General features: G+C 46.6%; 1 protein-coding gene across 1 annotated transcript in view; it reads left to right on the forward strand.

The window, feature by feature from the left end:
* The first annotated feature begins 235 nt into the window (after positions 1–235).
* The window catches only part of BMERB1 (bMERB domain containing 1), a 145,885-nt gene continuing 126,354 nt past the window's right edge, over positions 236–19,766 (forward strand). Inside the window, exon 1 of the mRNA XM_010332597.3 lies at positions 236–788. Coding sequence (XP_010330899.1) covers positions 593–788 — 196 coding nt within the window. The 5' untranslated portion in view covers positions 236–592. The remainder of the gene's footprint in view (positions 789–19,766) is intronic.

A 19,766-nucleotide genomic window follows, 5' to 3' on the forward strand; every position in this document is an offset into this window, starting at 1 on the left:
CCAATGCTCCAAACAGCTCTGCTATACCTGCATCCAAAATATTTTCATGTTTCTCCCTCCCTCTCTCCCAATGGCATGCAAACACATATGGAACTGACACAGACATCCACTGTCCCATTTCAAATTATACACACAGATGTAAACGACAGAGATTCTCATAGAAACGCTATCAGCCAATCCCAGAACCCAGCGATCTAGGTCCACGCTCACGCCCCTGCATACTCCCCAGAAAGATGGATCCGTCGCCCACAGATAAAGACGGGCTCACCAATCGCACTCAAAATCCACAGCCCGCTGACAGCTCGTAAGCCGCCCACAGCGCCAGCCCCATGCCAAGCATCACCAGGGGCTCTGGAATGGGTAGGGGCCTTGTTCTCACTTCCTTTGGGTTGGTTTTTAGTTGTTCTGTTTGTTGCTCTCCTTAGAGTTATCACCTACCCCTCTGTCTCCCTGCCCAGCCCCCAAACCTCCCCTCCCAAGCCTCCACTGCGCATGTGCCCTACATCCCTCCTCCTCCTGGGTACCAGTAGGCGCTCCCGGGCGCTGGCTACGGAAGAGATGGAGCCGCGTCACGGGCACCCGGCCCCTTAAAATGCTGCCGGCTGGAGCCGCCTCCCTCCCTGCAGCCCGCGGCGGGGATGGAGTAAAGGGAGACCCGTCGACCTGGCCGCGGGGATCCGCGATGGAGTTAAAGCAATCTTTGTCCACGCATCTGGAAGCCGAGAAGCCTCTGAGGCGCTATGGGGCGGTGGAGGAGACGGCATGGAAAGCGGAGGGACTGGGGAGAAGTGAGTACTGGGGCGGGGGGCGGGGGGCAGTGGGGCATCTGCGCCCAAGCGGGTGGTCACGGAACGCGAGGAACGCCAGCCAGCAGCAGACCCAGGGAAGCGCCCCCGCAGCGGGACCGGCAGCGCAGGGGGGGATGCGCAGCTCTGCGCAGCGACGCGCTCTCCCTGTGAACAAAAGGGGAAACCCTCCGGGCTGAGCCTCACCGGGAGGGTGGGGAGATGGCCAGGCAGCTAAGGCAGGAGCTGGACTTGGGAGTCCCGGATCCGTCAGCTCGCAGCTGGTCCTGGGAAGTCGGGTCTCTCCCACAGCCCAGGCAGGAGGATGCTGTCTCCGCCTGGGCTGCACCAGGGCGCTGGAGACGCAGGACGGTCCTGGAAAGCGCCCACGGCCCTGGAAGGGGGGAGTGTCCGCTGGGTTTCCGCTTGCTTTCTCCCCCCCACTGCGCGAGGTTTCGGGGTGCACCTAAGATTCTCATCCTTTCCTCCCTGACCTTCCCTGGGTCGGGGTGGAAGGCTTGGGGCGGTGAGAGGGTCAGAAGATTAACCATGCGCGCACCGTTCTCCTTTCTCTCTCGACTGAAGTCTGCTTGGGTACAACCCTGGAAGGCAGTTGCAAAATAAACCGGCCGTATTTATTTACTGGTTCTCTCTGTGGTGTTTGGATGCCAACATTTCTAAATAAACGAGGGATTTTTGTTTTTCATTAATAGGATGCAATAGTTCAAACTCCTTCCCTCAAAGAGTAGAGGCAGCGTCAGGGGCTCCAGGGTTACCGGAGATCCCTGCAAACCCGGGGGCTCCCCAGAGCCTCTGCTCTCACTTGGCTAGCCCACCAGGCTGGGAAGGAAGGCCCTCTCCTCCTTCTCAGGGACCCTGCAGCTTCCTGCCTCAGCTCTGGGTCACTGCTGTGCGCTCCACTCCGGCACGGGTTCCTGAGCGATGAAGGGCTAAAGTATTGTGAATGTGATCTTCTCCTGTCCTCACCTCGTAGAAATTGTGTGTGCGGGCTCTCTTTGTCTATACCTGTAATTATCAATTCAGAAAATCTTCCTAGAAGGGCTCAGCTGTGTTTTGCTTCTGACGGGTTGAAGTTGAGATCATAATTGAATGTCTTAGTGGTTCATCAGCTAGGAGGATGCCATGGCGCTGCCAACCGCTTCCCTTTTTTTTTTTCCTCCTTTTTTTAAACCTTGTTCCTTCTTTCTGCTTCATCCTTTCAAGACCCATTAACTTGGTGCGTTGGGATAATGTTAGGGCGTCAGGGCTGAGGGTCTCCATTTCTTTATTTAGTTTTTAAGTGCACATAGTAGGCGTCTGTATTTATGGGGTACCTGAGACATTTTGATGCAGGCATACAATGTGTAATAATCATATCAGGGTAAATGAGGTATCACTCCAAGCATTTACCCTTTCTTTGTGTTACGAACAATCCAGTTATACTTTTTTTTTTTTTAAGGCCAGCTGTGTCACTACTTATACTCTTAGTTTTTTGTTTGTTTGTTTTTTGAGACAGAGTTTTACTCTTGTTGCCCAGGCTGGAGTGCAATGGCACAATCTCAGCTGACCGCAACCTCCGCCTCCCAGGTTCAAACAATTCTCCTTCCCATCCTCCAGAGCAGCTGGGATTACATGTGCCCCACCCCCGCTCCGCTAACTTTTGTATTTTCAGTAGAGACGGGGTTTCACCACATTGACCTCAGGTGATCTGCCTGCCTTGGCCTCCCAAAGTGCTGGGATTACAGGTGTGAGCCACTGCACCCAGCCTTTTGTAGTTACTTTTTAATGACAATAAATTGTTGACTGTAGTCACCCTGTTGTACCATCAGATACTAGATCTTATTCATTCTATCTACCTGTATTTTTGCACCCATTAACTACCTCTATGCCCCCACCTCCCAATACTCTCCCAGACTCTGGTAATCATCATTCTACTCTGTACCTCCATGAGGGTCTCTGTTTCTTATAAGCTCAAAATAATTTCAATAGTGGCTGCCTTTTTTTTGCTAGATTACCATATACTGAGAACTTTATTTATTTATTTATTTTTGAGATGGAGTTTCACTCTTGTTGCCCAGGCTGGAGTGCAATGGTGTGATCTTGGCTCACTGCAACCTTCGCCTCCCAGGTTCAAGCTATTCTCCTGCCTCAACCTCCCAAGTAGCTGGAATTACAGGCATATGCCACCACACCCAGCTAATTTTTATATTTTTAGTAGAGATGGGGTTTCTCTATGTTGGCCAGGCTGGTCTCGAACTCCTGACCTCAGGTGATCTGCCTGCCTTGGCCTCCCAAAGTACTGGGATTACAGGCATGAGCCACTATGCTTGGCCTGTACTGAGAACTTTAAATGCATCATTTCATTTAGAAATGACCTCCTGCAGAATCCCTTGAACCTATGAGGCGGAGGATGTGGTGAGCCAAGATCTCACCATTGCACTCCAGCCTGAACAACAAGAGCAAAACTCCATCTCAAAAAGAAAGAAAGAAACAAACAAAAGACCTCCTCCTGCAGTACTAAGACTCCCCTTGCATAGATTAAAAAAAAAAAAAAATGGGACGTGTTAGGTGATCTGACAGTTAAGTGGCAGAACCAGGATCAATCCCGGGTCTGTTGGATCCCAGAGCCTGCTTTTAACATGAAGGTTTATTGCTTTCGCGGTTTCAGAAAACTTCCTAAGTCTATTGAGATAGCTGTAGACCATACTCAGTGATTTTATAAATATGTGGCAGCCCTGTTGGTCTCCGAAGCTCACAGAAGCCTTGAAAAAATGCTGGGTCCATGCAGAATAGAAAATGTTCACACGAGTGGTGCTTTGAATGTTCACTCTGTGCCTTGCTGGCTATGTGACTTTAGGAGTATTGCTAAGCCTCAAGCTGCCTTCATTTTCTGAAAATAGAGATGATATTTTTTGTGAATACTAAATAAGATGATGCATGTGGAACTCAAGTGCTCAATATATATTGTTTACTTGCATTCTGTTAGTGCACCGCATTATAGAAAGAACCCGCTTTTATTCTTTGCAAGGAATTATGTAAAGCAACACTGTGGACTAAACCTGCAATATTGGTCTGTTCCCTAATAATGCTCTTATAGTTTTCCTGTTTTGTTTTGAGATGGAGTCTCGCTCTGTTGCCCAGGCTGGAGCGCAGTGGCATGATCTCTGCTCACTGCAACCTTTGTCTCCTGGATTCAAGCAATTTTCCTACCTTAGCCTCACAAGTAGCTGGGATTACAGGTGCCACCACACCCAGCTAATTTTTGCATTTTTGGTAGAGACGGGATTTCACCATGTTAGCCAGGCTGGTCTTGAACTCCTGAACTCACGCGATCTGCCTGCCTCAGTCTCCCAAAGTGCTGGGATTACAGGGATGAGCCACCTCGCCTGGCCATAGCTTTTTATAGTCTTATCATTTTATAAGAAAAAAATTGAAACATGCAGGAAATTTGCAGCAAGCACCCAATTTATAGAAGTTTCATTCCTGAAATTTTTGTACTTCTAAGTTGTTTGGGCTGCACACTGTTAAAAGTATGGTAGAAAGCCTTCTCACCCTCTGTTTCAAACCATCAAAGACTGAGTCATGCTTCCTAGTCAAAGGTAAGAGAAATAGCTCCTGATCTGTGGTTGCATGGATCTTCAAATTAGGTTTTTATTTTCTTTTTGATCTCTGCTCACTGCAACCTCCATCTCCTGGATTCAAGCAATTTTTCCAACCTCAGCCTCCCAAATAGCTGGGAATACAGGCACCTGCCACCACAGCCAGCCAATTTTTGTAGTTTTAGTAGAGAGAGGTTCTTCACCATGTTGGCCAGGCTGGTCTTGAACTCCGGACCTCAGGTGATCTGTCTACCTCGGCCTCCCAAAGTGCTGGGATTACAGGTGTGAGCCACTGTGTCTGGCAAAACTTGAAATTCTTAAAACACAGATTCAGAGTCTCAGTTTTGAAACTTGAATCTGGCAAGTTTTGTTTTCTAGACTCTTTTTGTAGAGGAGGGGACAGGTTTTTGCTCTGTACCCAAGGCTGGAGTGCAGTGGCACAATCTCAGTTCACTGCCAACCCCCGCCTCCCATATGCAACAATTCTCCCTCCTCGGCCTCCCAAGTACCTGGGATTACAGGCGCCAACCACCATGCCCGGCTAATTTTTGTATTTTTAGTAGAGATGGAGTTTCACCATGTTGGCCAGGCTAGTCTTGAACTCCTGGCCTCAAGTGACACCAAAGGCTGAGATTACAGGCGTGAGCTATCACCCTAGCCTGTTTTCTAGACTCTTATTTGCAACCAAGTGGTGTTTGATTAAAGCATTTTGGAACACTCTTTCAACTCCAAGGGTATCTATGGATCCATTCCATAAAGCCTGGGCCCTCCATTTATTTATTAATGAAGTGTGAAAATTAGTATTTTTGTTTCTATGGCATGACAATTGCCAAGCCAATGTAATGCGTGAAATGCTGGCGAAAGGAAGAGGTCCCTTAAAAAGAAGGCATGCTCTGTTTAACTTCCACACATTTTAAAATATTTTATGTTAAACACTGAGTAGGTGTAAATTAAACAGCATTGAGGAGGGGAGGGAGATTGTGGAACTGGTCTTTTTTAGGTAAGGTTGTGTTGACTGCTATTTTTAATTTCAGCTATAGTTTTTAGATAAAAGATATATAATGTACTATAGTGGAGAAGGAAAGGAGTGTTTTCAAGTTAGGCTGAGTGAGTTCAAACCAGTCCCATTCAGCTGTCACTTGGTAGATTTGTGACCCTGGGAAAACTGCTCAACATCTGGGAGTTTCCTCGTCTGTGAAATGGGGATAATTGTCGTAATATGCACTTGGGACTCTTGGAAGATTAGATGAGATATGTATATAATGCATTTAGCATAGGGCCTCATGTGGTGGAAGTGCTCAATCAAGGCTGAATGGTTGTCGTAGGAGGACAGAAGAGGGTGGACCCCAGCAATATTTGCAGAGGTAATTTCAAGCTCTCCAGTTACAGCTTTTCATTGCTTCCATTTCTTAGTAAATTCTGGATAATGAATGTGTACAATATGGCTTTCCTCATGTGAATGCCTGGGGAAACAAAGTCTTCTGCACCCTTACAAACCATCCAGTATTTTCTCCTTTGAGAAAGATTCAAAGTAATTGCTCCCAGCCACTTTCGACAGCATTTTTTCACTAGCAAGGAGGTTTTTTTTCCCTGCTCAGTTGGAAAATGTATAGTGACATTTCGGCGTGGTTAAATATATAAAAATACTGCTTTCAACCAAGTGTAATTAATTGAGGGAGACATGCAGACAAGATGCCTTTTGAAAAAGCGCAGAGATATTCAGAAACATACTTATCTGCTGTTGTGGCCGTTTCTTGATAGATTTGAATGTGTCTTAAAGGATGATCAAGATTTTGGACAGGGGAAGTAGAGGAGATGGGAATGGGGGAGGGGAATGCCACGAGAGGCAATAGCATCAACTGGCCAGGTGCGTGCGGTGGCTCACGCCTGGGCAGATCACTTTAGGTTAGGAGTTTGAAACCAGCCTGGCCAACATGGTGAAACCCCATCTGTACTAAAAATACAAAAATTAGCCAGGTGTGGTGGGGTGCGCCTGTAATCCCAGCTATGTGGTAGCCTGAGGTGAGAGAATCGTTTGAACTCAGGAGGCAGAGGTTGCAGTGAGCCGAGATTACGCCACTGCACTCCAGCCTGGGTGACAAAGCATGACTTCATCTCAAAAAAAAAAAAAAATAGCATCAACAAAGGCATAGTGGTGAAAATAAATGCTCTTTGAGTAGGAGACTGGAATAAAGTGGAAAGCTCAAACTGTAATCTTTCTATAAGCCCAGGGGAGATGACTATTATTTCAAAGTTCAAGGTTGTGTGCTGACTAACAATCAGATCGTTAAACTGGCCAGCATTTCAGGTTTCATAAAAAGTGTGGAGGCTGGGTGCGGTGGCTCAAGCCTGTAATCCCAGCACTTTGGGAGGCCGAGGCGGGTGGATCACCAGGTCAAGAGATCGAGACCATCCTGGTCAACATGGTAAAACCCTGTCTCTACTAAAAATACAAAAAATTAGCTGGGCATGGTGGCACGTGCCTGTAATCCCAGCTACTCAGGAGGCTGAGGCAGGAGAATTGCCTGAACCCAGGAGGCAGAGGTCGCAGTGAGCCGAGATCGCGCCATTGCACTCCAGCCTGGGCAACAAGAGCGAAACTCCGTCTCAAAAAAAAAAAAAAGTGTGGAGACAAATCATGAGAATTGCCGGCAATCTATGTAACAGATTCTTGGGGAAGGTTTTGAATGATTTTCTTCCATTTGATTACATCTGCTCATTTTATTATTTTATTTTGGTTTTGCATTATTTCTTTTGTTCTGATTCTAGAAGTAATACACACACTTTATAAAAAATTTGAATTCATCTGAAATATGAAAATAAAACGTGAAAAATGATCATCATCTGCTCCCCAGATCCCACCCATTCATTCCATAAATAGGTACTGAGTGCCTTAGAGGTGTCAGGCAGTGTTCTAGAGGCGGCAGGTACAGACTTCAGAAAGACCAAGTCCTGCCCATGTGAAGCTTCTGTTTAAGAAGAATCAAGTCCGGGCGCGGTGGCTCACGCCTGTAATCCCAGCACTTTGGGAGGCCGAGGCGGGCGGATCACGAGGTCAAGAGATCGAGACCATCCTGGTCAACATGGTGAAACCCCATCTCTACTAAAAATACAAAAAAAATTAGCTGGGCATGGTGGCGCGTGCCTGTAGTCCCAGCTCGGGAGGCTGAGGCAGAAGAATTGCCTGAACCCAGGAGGCGGAGGTTGCGGTGAGCCGAAATCGCGCCATTGCACTGCAGCCTGGGTAACAAGAGCGAAACTCCGTCTCAAAAAAAAAAAAAAAAGAAGAAGAAGAATCAAGACCTGGGGTGAGAGTGAAGGTGTCAAACAATAAGAATTCACAAGTAAGATGGTTTAGGTTATAGTAAGTGTTACATGGGAATTAATAGGGGAAGGACATTTTTCATCTGGTGTTCAGGAATTGCTTCTCTAAGGAGGTGACATTTGGCTGTGTAAATAGCAGGAATCCAGGCAGTAAATATAAAACCCTTGGTGTGCTAGACGAAGAGACAGAAGGCCAGGGTGGCTGGAATCCAGAGAGTCAGGGTGAAGGGCGGGCGAATCAGAGGGGAGCCAGCCTAGGTGGGGCCTTTTAGGTCATGGCAAAGCAAACAAAAAGTCTGAACTTTATTCTCATTTCAGGAGAAACTGCTGAAAAATTTTACGCAAGAGAATAACATGAACTGTTAGGTTTTTCATGTTTTTTGTTTCTTTTTGAGATAGGGTCTTGCTTGTCACCTATGCTGGAGTGCAGTAGTGAGATCACGGCTCACTGCAGCTTCCACCTCCTGGGCTCAAGGGATTCTCCTGCCTCAGTCTCCTGGGTAGCTGGAATTACAGGCATACATGCCACCATACCCCATTAAAATTTTTTTTTTTTTAGATGGAATCTCACTCTGTTGCCCAATCTGGAGTGCAGTGGCGCAATCTCAGCTTGCTGCAACCTCTGCCTCCTGGGTGCAAGCAATTCTCCTGCCTTAGCCTCCTGAGTAGCTGGGATTACAGGCACCCACCACCACGCCTGGCTATTTTTTTCTATTTTTAGTAGAGATGGGGTTTTTCCATGTTAGCCAGGCTGGTCTCAAATTCCTGGCCTTCAATGATCCACCCACCTCAGCCTCCCAAAATGCTTGGATTACAGGCATGAGCCACCATACCTGGTAGCCCTGTTAATTTTTGAATTTTTTACAGTGATTGGGTTTTGCCATGTTTCCCAGGCTGGTCTTGAACTCCTGGGCTCAAAAGCAATCTGCCTGCCTCCACCTCCCAAAGTTATGGGACTATAGGCAAGAGCTACTGTGCCCAGCCTGGTTTTCATTTTTAAAAGGTCATGTTTGCTACTAGATGGGGAATAAGGCCATAGTGGGACAAATGACGATCAATGCAAGCAGCATTTGATGTAGTCCCTCATTCCTTCCTCATCAGTTTTATTTTGAAGAAGTGGTGGCAATTTCCTTGAGTGTGAAAGGTGTGACAAGGGCCCCATGGGCTGACCTCCAAGAGATTAAGCTCTGGGTTAAGAATTAAGAGAGGGGGCTGGGCGCGGAGGCTCACACCTGTAATCCCAGCACTTTGGGAGGATGGGGCGAGATGGGCAGATCACGAGGTGAGGAGATCAAGACCATCCTGGCCAATCTGGTGCAACCTTGTCTCTACTAAAATACAAAAAATTAGCCGGATGTGGTGGTGCACACCTGTAGTCCCAACTACTCAGGAGGCTGAGGCAGGGAAATCGCTTGAACCCAGGAGGCAGAGATTGCAATGAGCCGAGATCATGCCATTGCACTCCAGCGTGGCTACAGGAAAGACTCTGTGTTAAAAAAAAAAAAAAATTAGGAAAGGGATAGATTCTGCACTGTCTCTGGATAGGCAACTGACTATGTAAATTATTGAAAAACTATGAATATGATACTATCTAGAATGTACTTTGAACAAGCCCAATTATTTGCACAGTTGGGTAATGTTTGCTCATAACTTTGTTCATAACTGTCTTATTTTTGTTAGAGTTTCCTTCTCATGTGTTAATTGAGGAGAAAAATTTAATCATGCCTATTCTTGGACTGATTAGTTATTAAACACATCTTAATATCCATTTAATGAGTTTTGAATATGAACTTCAGCTTATTACATTCTCGTAACAGCCTGTGACATAGGGAGAATTATTATTCCCATTTTAAACATGGGGAAGCCGAGGCTTCAGGAGGTAAAGAGACTTGCTGAAAGGCATAAAGCTAGGAGCTGGTAGGGATGGAGCCCCATGCTAAGCCCGCACTGCCTCTAGGTGTTCCTACACTCTGTTATTCCTGGTTCAGTGCTGGATGCTGAAGAGATAGAGATGGAATAAAACAGTATCTCAGCTTCACTCTGAAAAGGTTTACATATTTGGGGAGTGGGAGACACAGCTATAAAGAACACCACAGGGCCGGGTGTGGTTGCTCACACCTGAAATCCCAGCACTTTGGGAGGCCGAGGCGGGTGGATCACTTGAGGTTAGGAGTTCAAGACCAGCTTGAGCAACATGGTGAAACCTCAGCTCTACTAAAAATACAAAAATTAGCCAGGTGTAATGGTGTGCATCTGTACTCCCAGCTACTCGGGAGGCTGAAGCAGGAGGATCACTTGAACCCAGGAGGCTGAGGTTGCAGTGAGGTGAGATTGTACCACTGGACTCCAGCCTGGATGATACAGCAAGACCTGAGACCCTGTCTCAAAACAACCACCACAGGCTGGGTGCAGTGGCTCTCACCTGTAATCCCAGCACTTTGGGAGTCTAAGCCATGGAGGATTGCTTGAGCCCAGGAGTTTGAGACCAGCCTGGGCAATGTGGGTAAACCCTGTCTCTACCAAAAATACAAAAAATTAGCCGGATATGGTGGTCTGCCTGGGATTCTAGCTACGTGGGAGGCTGAGGTGGGAGAATCACTTGAGCCTGGAGGGCAGAAGCTGTGATGAGCCAAGATGACACCACTGTACTCCAGCCTGGGCGACAGTGAGGCCCCATCTCAGAATTTAAAAAAAAAAAATCCTGCTAAATGAAAAGTACAAGTGTGGGCTGGGCATGGTGGGTTATGCCTGTAAGCCCAGCACCATGGGAGGCCGATTCAGGCGGATTGTCTGAGGTCAGGAGTTCGAGACCAGCCTGGCCAACATGGTGAAAACCAGTCTTTACTAAAAGTACAAATAGATAGCCAGATGTGGTGGTGCATGCCCGTGATTCCAGCTACTCGGGAGACTAAGGCACAAGAATCACTTGCATCCAGGAGGTGGAGGTTGCAGAGATCGTACTGTATGTGGCCGGTTGCCTCGGCAGGAGCTCAGACACGCCCATCCCTCTCCATGCCTGAAATTACGTCACCAGACTAGCTTTGCCATGCCCACCTCTGTACTCAACACTCAACTCTGCACTCAGCACCTAGCCCGCTGTTGGAAATCCCCTCCGCACTCAGCACCAGGATCTGCACTCGACACTAAACTCTGCACTCGGCACCTAGCCAGCCATTGGAAAACCCGGCCAAAATTTAAAAGAAGCCCCACCAAGACCTGCCCAATAGTTATTGCCCCGTCCAGCCCGCTCACGGGAAATCCTGCCTACCCACCTATAGCAGCTTGCCACATCTACGTCCTGTTTCTTCACAGCCAATCAGAGTGCCTTCCCTCCCTATATAACCCCAGGCCTGAGAGGATTCAGGCGCGACTTCTCTGGCCCCCTTTCCCTGGACCACAGAACCTAGCCCAGGAGCCGAATAAGTTGGCTTCTAATTGTTCTCATGTGGGCCTCAGTTTCTTTATTTTAAACTCGGCAATAGACCTTACAGAGAATAAACCTTACATGTATCACTGCACTCCAGCCTGGATGACTGAGTATCTGTCCAAAACAAACAAAAACTTGTGAAATGAGGTAAGAAACTAACCGGGGAAACCACAGGCCCACAGCAAAGATGGGTGTTTGCATTCAGCCTGAAAGCTACAGAAGGTTTCGAAAGGGGAACAGAGTGCAGGAGGCCATTTCAGGTGAGATGTCTGCCCTAGGCACGGAGCTGGAGCTCCCAAAGGCCAGGGTTGACGTACAGCTTTGTTTTTCTTTCCCCTGGCTTAATGGATCTCTACCAAAAATTAAAAAATGAGCCAGGCATAGTGACGTGTATCTGTAGTCCCAGCTACTCGGGAGGCTAAGGCAGGAGGATCACTTGAACCCAGGAGGCAGAGGTGACAGTAAGCTGAGGTTGCACCACTGGACGCCTGGACATCACAGCAAGACCTGAGACCCTGTTTCAAAAAAAAAAAAAAAAAAAACACCACAGGCCTGGCATGGTGGCTCCTACCTGTAATCCCAGCACTTTGGGAGGCCGAAGCGGGGAGGATCGCTTGAGTCCAGGAGTTTGAGACCAGCCTGGGCAATGTGGTGAAACCCTGTCTCTACCGCTGTTTCTTTCCCTTGGGCTTAATGGATCCTGGAACTGGTTGTTTCACTTATGTGAATGGCCTTGGGGGCTGATTGGAAGCCAACACAGCTAAAGGTTCTCTTTTAGCATCACCTTTTATAACTCCACTCACAAGTTCCCCAAAACATGCTTACCATACAGTCCATTGATTTCTTCACTATTCCTTTGTTGTGAGCGCCTCCTATGCACTCCTCATCTTACAGGAACAGAGCTAGAGGGGTCCTGACTCCACCCTTAAGAAATCCCCTGTCCTACTGTGGTCCCTCTGCTGCTTCCTGGCACTGTAATCTTGGACAATTGGCCTAACTGCCCCAAGCCTCAGTTTCTTCACCTGTAAAATGGGTATAATGATTCCTTTAATCCCCTGAGAATTAAATAGAATCAGCCAGAAAAGCATGGTGATGAATATGTGTCACTAAATGTTATTGATGGTAGCAGTATGAAGGCTCAGCTCGGCTTAGCAGACAACATTTATTAAGAAATGCCTGCCAGCCTGGGTTAGAAAAAGCAGAAGATTTCTAGGGTATTGGTTATAAGTGTGGGCTTTTGAGTCAGAGAGCCTTTATTTTGAGGCCTGGCTGTGCCATCTGCTGGCTCTGGACTTCAAATGAATTATTTCACCTTTTTTTTTTTTTTTTTTTTTTTTTTTTTGCCGCTTAATGGTTACCATGAGGAATTATATAAATCTGAAGTTTCTAAGTCAGTTTCTGAGATGGGGTCTTGCTCCATTGCCCAGGCTGGCATGCAGTGGCACAACTACAGCTCTGGCAGCCTCAACCTTCTGGGACCAAGTAAGCCTCCCACCTCAGCCTCCCAAGTAACTGGAACTACAGGTGCACATCACCACACCTGGCTAATTTTTAAAAAATTTTTTGTAGAGATGGGATCTTGGTATGTTGCCCAGGCTGGTCTTGAACTCCTGGCCTTAAGTAATCCTTCTGTCTTGGCTCCCAAAGTGCTGAGATACAGGCATAAGCCATGATGCCTGGCCATTTCACCTCTTGAGCTTTGGCTTGTGCAACTGTACAACACCAACAGTAATAGTGTCTACTTAGGATAGCTCAGAATTCCTGGAGACACAGATTGGAAATCATTCAGTACAGAGGCCAGTACGTGACACAAGTTTAGTGAATGTTAATTATTATATTATTGGTTTTACAACTATGGCAACAGACACATAAAAATGTAAACTCGATTTAATAAGGGTGTGTACGTAGGGGGCTGGTAGTAGGGCAGCTAGCAGAGGAAAGAGGAGGGGCTTAGCCCAACCCTGGGGCTCCTGAAAGCTTTCCCAAAGAGCTGAGCCTTCATAAAAAGGGGAGAAGGAAATATATACATGGAATCACCATTAATCATTAGGAAAAGACAAATGGAAACCTCACTGAGATATCACTATGCAGCCACTAGAAATAGCCTTTCTAGTTAATTAATTAAAAGCACTAATCATAGTAAGCACTGGAGAGGATGTAGAGTGACTGGCACTCTCATGCCCTTCTGGTGGGAATGTCACATCCGAGGGGACATGGCTTGACAATATCTTAAAAATTTAAAAATACACCATTCATAAGACCCAGATGCTGAACTGCTGGGTATTTACCCAGGAGAAATGACGGCATGGGTCTCTCCAAATATTTGTACACAATGTTCATAGCAGCTTTTTGAGGAATAGCCCCAAAATGAAAACAACCCAAATGTGGTATAACCATACAATAGAATGTTTCTCAACAGTATAAAGGAACGGACTAAAGATACACTGCATAGATGGATCTCAAAATCATTATGCTGAGTGAAAGAAGTGAGAAAGGAAGCAGAGTACATACTATATAAGGCCACTGACATGAAATTATTTTAAAAATGCAAACTACTGTATAGAGACAAAAAGTAAATGAGACCCTGACTCTAAAAAAATAAAAATTAAAAAGTTAGCTAGGCATAGTGGCCCATGCCTATGATGCCAGCTAGTCAGGTGGCTGAGGCAGAAGAATGGCTTGAGCCCAGGAGTTCAAGACCAGCCTGGGCAACATAGCAAGACCCCGTCTCTACAAAAAATTAAAAAATAATTAGCTGGGTGAGATGATGTACACCTGTAGTCCTAGCTACCCAGCAGGGCTGAGGTGGGAGAATTGTATGAACCTCATAGTTTGAGGCTGCAGTGAGCTCCGACTCTACCACTGCACTCCAGCCTGGGCAACAGAGTGAGACTCTGTCTCTAAAAAAATATAAAAAGAAAGAAAATGATTGTAAGAAATAACACACATGGAGCACTTCCTATATGCCTACTCTGTGCATGGTTTACATGCATCCTCTGCTCCTTACAAAACATCCTATAAGATGAGGCACAATAGAGCCACTTACTGCTCTACTTTACAGATGAGAAAACTGAGGCTTAGAGAGATGAAGCAATTAGCCCAATGTCACTCCATTGATAAGTGGTAGGGCTAAGATCTGAAACCAGCACAGGTTGACTTAATTCTACTGCCTTCCTGATTTCCTGGGGTTAGTTGAGGCTGACATTGATAGAGATGCTTAATTCAGCTAGACACGTCTCCATATTTCTTAGAACTGACTCTGTTTTCTGGCTCATCAATTTCCTTTTCCATTACAAACACACCCCTTGTAAGCTTGAAGACTACAACTCACCACTTCAGAGTGGCTTCAGGTTGACTTAATTCTACTGCCTTCCTGATTTCCTGATTTCAAACTGGAGTGGGAGTTGAAGACATGCACAAAAATGCAGCAGGAAGAGCCTTTCTGTTTTGAAGACTTGTAGCTTTACAGATAAAGGCTTGCTGGTCTTGAACTCCCTACTCTGGTGATCTGCCTGCCTTGGCCTCCAAAGTGCTTGGATTACAGGTGTGAGCCACCACGCCTGGCCAAAGGCTTTCTTTAAATGATCAAGAAAGATTTCTTGGTCAATATAGGGGCATGTTAGTGTAACGTTTCAGAGCAAGAGCTCTGCCTGCATTTGAATCCCGGCTTTACTATTTCATAATAGTTGTGTGACCTTGGGCTGGTTATTTAACCTCTCTGAATTTCAGTTTTCTCATCCATAAAATGGGGATAATAATAGGATCTGCCTTAAAGGCTGTATTACTACGTTTCACCCTGCTATAAAGATACTATCTGAGACTGGGCAATTTATAAAGAAAAGAGATTTAATTGACTCACACTTCCACCCGGCTGGGGAGGCCTCTGGCAACTTACAGTCATGATGGAAGGCGAAGGAGAAGCCAGCACCTTCTTCACAAGGTGGCAGGAAAGAGGGAGAAGAGGGAAACATCAGACACTTATCAAACAACCAGATCTCGTGAGAACTCACTCAGTATCATGAGAACAGCAAGGGGGAAACCGCCCCCATGATCCAATTACCTCCCACCAGGTCCCTCCCTCCACAAGTGAGGATCACAAATTGGATCACAATTCAAGAGGAGATTTGGGTAAGGACACAGCCAAACTAAATCAAAGGCTAATTAAGAAGATTCAATGAAATAACATGTGAAAACCCTTCACAGAGTCTGGTGCTGTCAGTAAATGGTGGCGATCATGTCAACAGGAGGCAATGTGAAGTGGGAATTGACCAGCTAGTATCTGAACGGTTGGAGAGAAGGAGAAGAGGGAAGTTAAATTTAAGTGGGTGAACCAGCCTCGGGGAAGAATGGAGGCGTCCATGAGCGTGGAGGTTTCTGGAGGCGTCCATGAGCGTGGAGGTTTCTGGAGGCGTGCATGAGCTTGGCTGCATTGGAGGAGTCGTGAGATACAAGGGATAGTTTAGCAGGACCACTAGCCTTTGGTGGATTAAAAAACAGCTGGCAGCCGGGCGCGGTGGCTCAAGCCTGTAATCCCAGCACTTTGGGAGGCCGAGGCGGGTGGATCACGAGGTCCAGAGTTCGAGACCATCCTGGTCGACATGGTGAAACCCCGTCTCTACTAAAAATACAAAAAATCAGCTGGGCATGGTGGCGTGTGCCTGTAATCCCAGCTACTCAGGAGGCTGAGGCAGGAGAATTGCCTGAACCCAGGAGGCTGAGGTTGCGGTGAGCCGAGATCGCGCCATTGCACTCCAGCCTGGGTAACGAGCGAAACGCCGTCTCAAAAAAAAAAAAAAAAACAAAAAAAACAGCTGGCAATTATGGGGTCATTGCGGGACAAGGGACAGAGGAAAAGGAAGTAGGATTTCTTTTCTTTTTTTTTTTTTTGAGATGGAGTCTTACTCTTGTTTCTCAGGCTGGAGTGCAGTGGCGTGATTTTGGCTCACTGCAACCTTCACCTCCCAGGTTCAAGCAATTCTCTTGCCTCAGCCTCCTGAGTTCCTGGGATTACAGGTGCCCACCACCACACCTGGCTAATTTTTGTATTTTTAGTAGAGATGGGGTTTCACCATATTGGCCAGGCTGGTCTTGAACTCCTGACCTCAGGTGATCCACCTGCCTCCACCTCCCAAAGTGCTGGGATTACAGGCATGAACTACTGCATCTGGCCAGAAGTAGCATTTTAGGAAGGCTTGTCTGGCAGTGGTGGCCAACTGCATGCAAAGTCAGGGGCCCTGGGGATAAGAAGGTCAGCTAGGAGGGTTTGGAATTATCCCATGATGAGGGCTGGATGTCCAAATATCCATCATAGGGCTGCAGTCTACAGGAGCAGTGGCTTTGAAAGAAGAGGCTGATCAGAAATCTTGAAGGGAAAAGACCATAGTAGTAGTAGATTGCATCTCAGAAGGAAACAAAGTCTTCTAAGTGCTTGCAATATGATAGGCAAGGAAAATCCCTGTCATTAGCCTGAGGTCTTAACCATTGAAAAATATCAGCATTCAGGCATGGTGGCTTATGCCTGTAATTGCAGCACTTTGGGAGGCCCAGGTGGCGGGATCACTTGAGCTCCAGGGTTCAAGACCAGCCTGGGCAACGTGGCAAAATCTCCTCTACCAAAAATATAAAGATTAGCTGGGCATGGGGGTGCAAGCCTGTAATTCCAACTACTCAGGAGCCTGAGGCATGAGAATTGCATGAACCTGGGAGATAGAGGTTGCAGTGAGCCGACATTGCACCACTGCACTCCAGCCTGAGCAACAGAGTGAGACTCTGTCTCAAAAAAAAAAAAAAAAATTGTTTCTGATGCTGCCATGAAATTAGCATGTTTGCCTTCCTCATTGAGAGAAAGATTCAAGATTTTCAGATCAAATACAAGGTAACAGGAATAGTTACCATGAATGGGAACCCACAGCCAACTGACAGTGTTGTGATGAGTATAGGCTGGGCTAGGTGCTTTACACACCTTAACTTTTGATTCTTAGATGTCAGCATAGGTGAGGTACAGCATTTCAGAGTAAATCACAGTTTTGTTTCTGAAACAACAGAAACAAAAAAATGGCAAAGCCCCGTTAAATAGACTAGTCCACTGAGCACAACTGGCAATAGCAAAGACATGGAATCAATTTAGATGCCCATCGACGGTGGACTTGGTAAAGAAAATGTGGTACATGTGCACCACCGAATACCACCAGCCATCAAAAAGAACAAAATCATGGCCTTTGCAGCAACGGATGCAGCTGGAAGCCATTAGCCTGAATGAATTAATGCATGTTCTCGCTTATAATTGGGAGTTAAACAGCGGGTACAGACGGGCATAAAGATGAGAACAGCAGACAATGGAGACTACGAGAGGGAGGGAGCAGGAGGGAAGGGTTGAAACATGACCTATTAGGTACTTTGCTCATTACCTGGGTGATGGTTCCATCCAGACACCAAATCTCAGCATCATGAAATATGCCCTTGTGACAAACCTGCACATGTACCCTCTGAATCTAAAATAAATGTTGAATTTTTTTTCTCTAACTTTTTTTTGAGATGGACTTTCACTCTTGTCACCCAGGCTGGAGTGCAATGGCGTGATTTTCGCTCACTACAACCTCTGCCTCCCGGGTTCAAGCAATTCTCCTGCCTCAGCCTCCCGAGTAGCTGGGACTATGGGTGCATGCCACCACACCTGACTAATTTTTGTATTTTTACTAGAGATGGGCTTTCACCATATTGGTCAGGCTGGTCTCGAACTCCTGACCTCAGGTGATCCTCCCACCTTGGCCTCCCAAAGTGCTGGGATTATAGGCATGAGCCACTGCACCCAGCCAAAAAATGTAAAAAATACACAGAAGGACAGGAGGCTCACTATGTTGCCTAGGGTGGTTTTGAACTCCTGGACTCAAGCAGTCCTCCTGTTCAGCCTCCCAAAGTGCTAGGATTACAAGCACTTAATTTGGCCACCAAGCCCAGCCAAAGATTGAAATTTAAAAAATTATAAATATACAGGTCCACTTAAAAGACTTTCTAATTTCATGCACAAAACAGGGTCATAAAAGACACTGTTCAGTGCTACAGCCTTTTTGGAAAGCAGTAATATAATATCCATTCAATATAAAATGCTCTTAGGTTTTGACCCAGCAATCCCACTCCTAGGAGTCTTTTTTTTGAGGTGGAGTCTCTGTTGCCCAGGCTGGAGTGCAGTGGGGCCATCTCAACTCACTGCAACCTCTGCCTCCCGGGTTCAAGTGATTCTCTCACCTCAGCCGTCTGAGTAGTGGGGATGATAGGCACACACCACCATGGCCAGCTAATTTTTGTATTTTTAGTAGAGACAGAGTTTCATCATGTTGGCCATGCTGGTCTCTCACTCCTGACCTCAAGTGATCCACCCGCCTTGAACTCCCAAAGCGCTGGGATTACAGGCGTGAGCCGTTGCGCCCGGCCCCTTTTCTGGGATTCTATCCAATGAAAATAAAAACACCTATGCACAAAAATACTGGCTCTAAAGTAGAGGTGCCTCAGGAGAAGAATGGTGGAAGAAATTATTGTTCATCTGCTGTGAAATACTATGTGGATGTTAAAGAAGAATAAATTAGAACAATAATAGTTGTTTTACAGATATCATTGAAGGAGAAAAATGAAAAATGGGATCCAGGAAAATGTATGTAACAGGATCTCCGTTCTTTGTGTGTGTGAGAGAGACTCTGTCTCACACTGTTGCCTAGGCTGGAGTGTAATGGCATGATGTCGTCTCACTGCAACCTCCGCCTTCCAGGTTCAAGCAATTCTTGTGCCTCAGCCTCCCAAGTAGCTGGGACTATAGGCATGTACCACCATGCCCAGCTAATTTTTGTATTTTTAGTAGAGACAGCGTTTCTCCATGTTGACCAGGCTGGTCTTGAACTCCTGATCTCATGTGATGCACCCACCTTGACCTCTCAAACTGCTGGATTACAAGCGTGAACCATGGTGCCAGGTGAAAGTTTCAACATAGACATTTTGGGGAGAGGTAAACATTCAACCTGTAAGATCCTCTTTCATGCAGGTGGGAATTAAGATAGCTGAACACTAAAGATCTGACCAGACCATACTCCAGAGGTGAAATGCAACTGGCAGTTGGCTCTTAAAAGCAGCTGTCGGCCGGGCGCGGTGGCTCACGCCTGCAATCCCAGCACTTTGGGAGGCCGAGGCGGGCGGATCTCAAGGTCAGAAGATCAAGACCATCCTGACCAACATGGTGAAACTCCATCTCTACTAAAAATTCAAAAAATTAGCCAGGCATAGTGGCGTGCGCCTGTAGACTCAGCTACTCAGGAGGCTGAGGCAGGAGAATCGCTTGAATCCAGGAAGCAGAGGTTGCAGTGAGCGGAGATGGCACCTCTGCACTCCAGCCTGGGTAACAACAGCAGAACTCCATCTTAAAAAAAAAAAAAGTGGCCGTCATTTTGGCAAGGAACCAAAGTGCTTAAATGGTTTGCATTTTGGTTCCGTTTGGTTCTTCCCACACCAAATCTATCAGGGTAAGCCCGCGTCACCCACTCCGTGTTTGCAGTGCTGGAGACCCGACAGCCCTGGCTGCACGATTCATCCGTCTTCATCCTGTTTAAATAGACACCGCGAAGGCGTCCCTGGAGTACATCCTGC

Source organism: Saimiri boliviensis, chromosome 12 (genome assembly GCF_048565385.1).
Source record: "Saimiri boliviensis isolate mSaiBol1 chromosome 12, mSaiBol1.pri, whole genome shotgun sequence".
In the NCBI taxonomy this organism is placed as follows: domain Eukaryota; kingdom Metazoa; phylum Chordata; class Mammalia; order Primates; family Cebidae; genus Saimiri; species Saimiri boliviensis.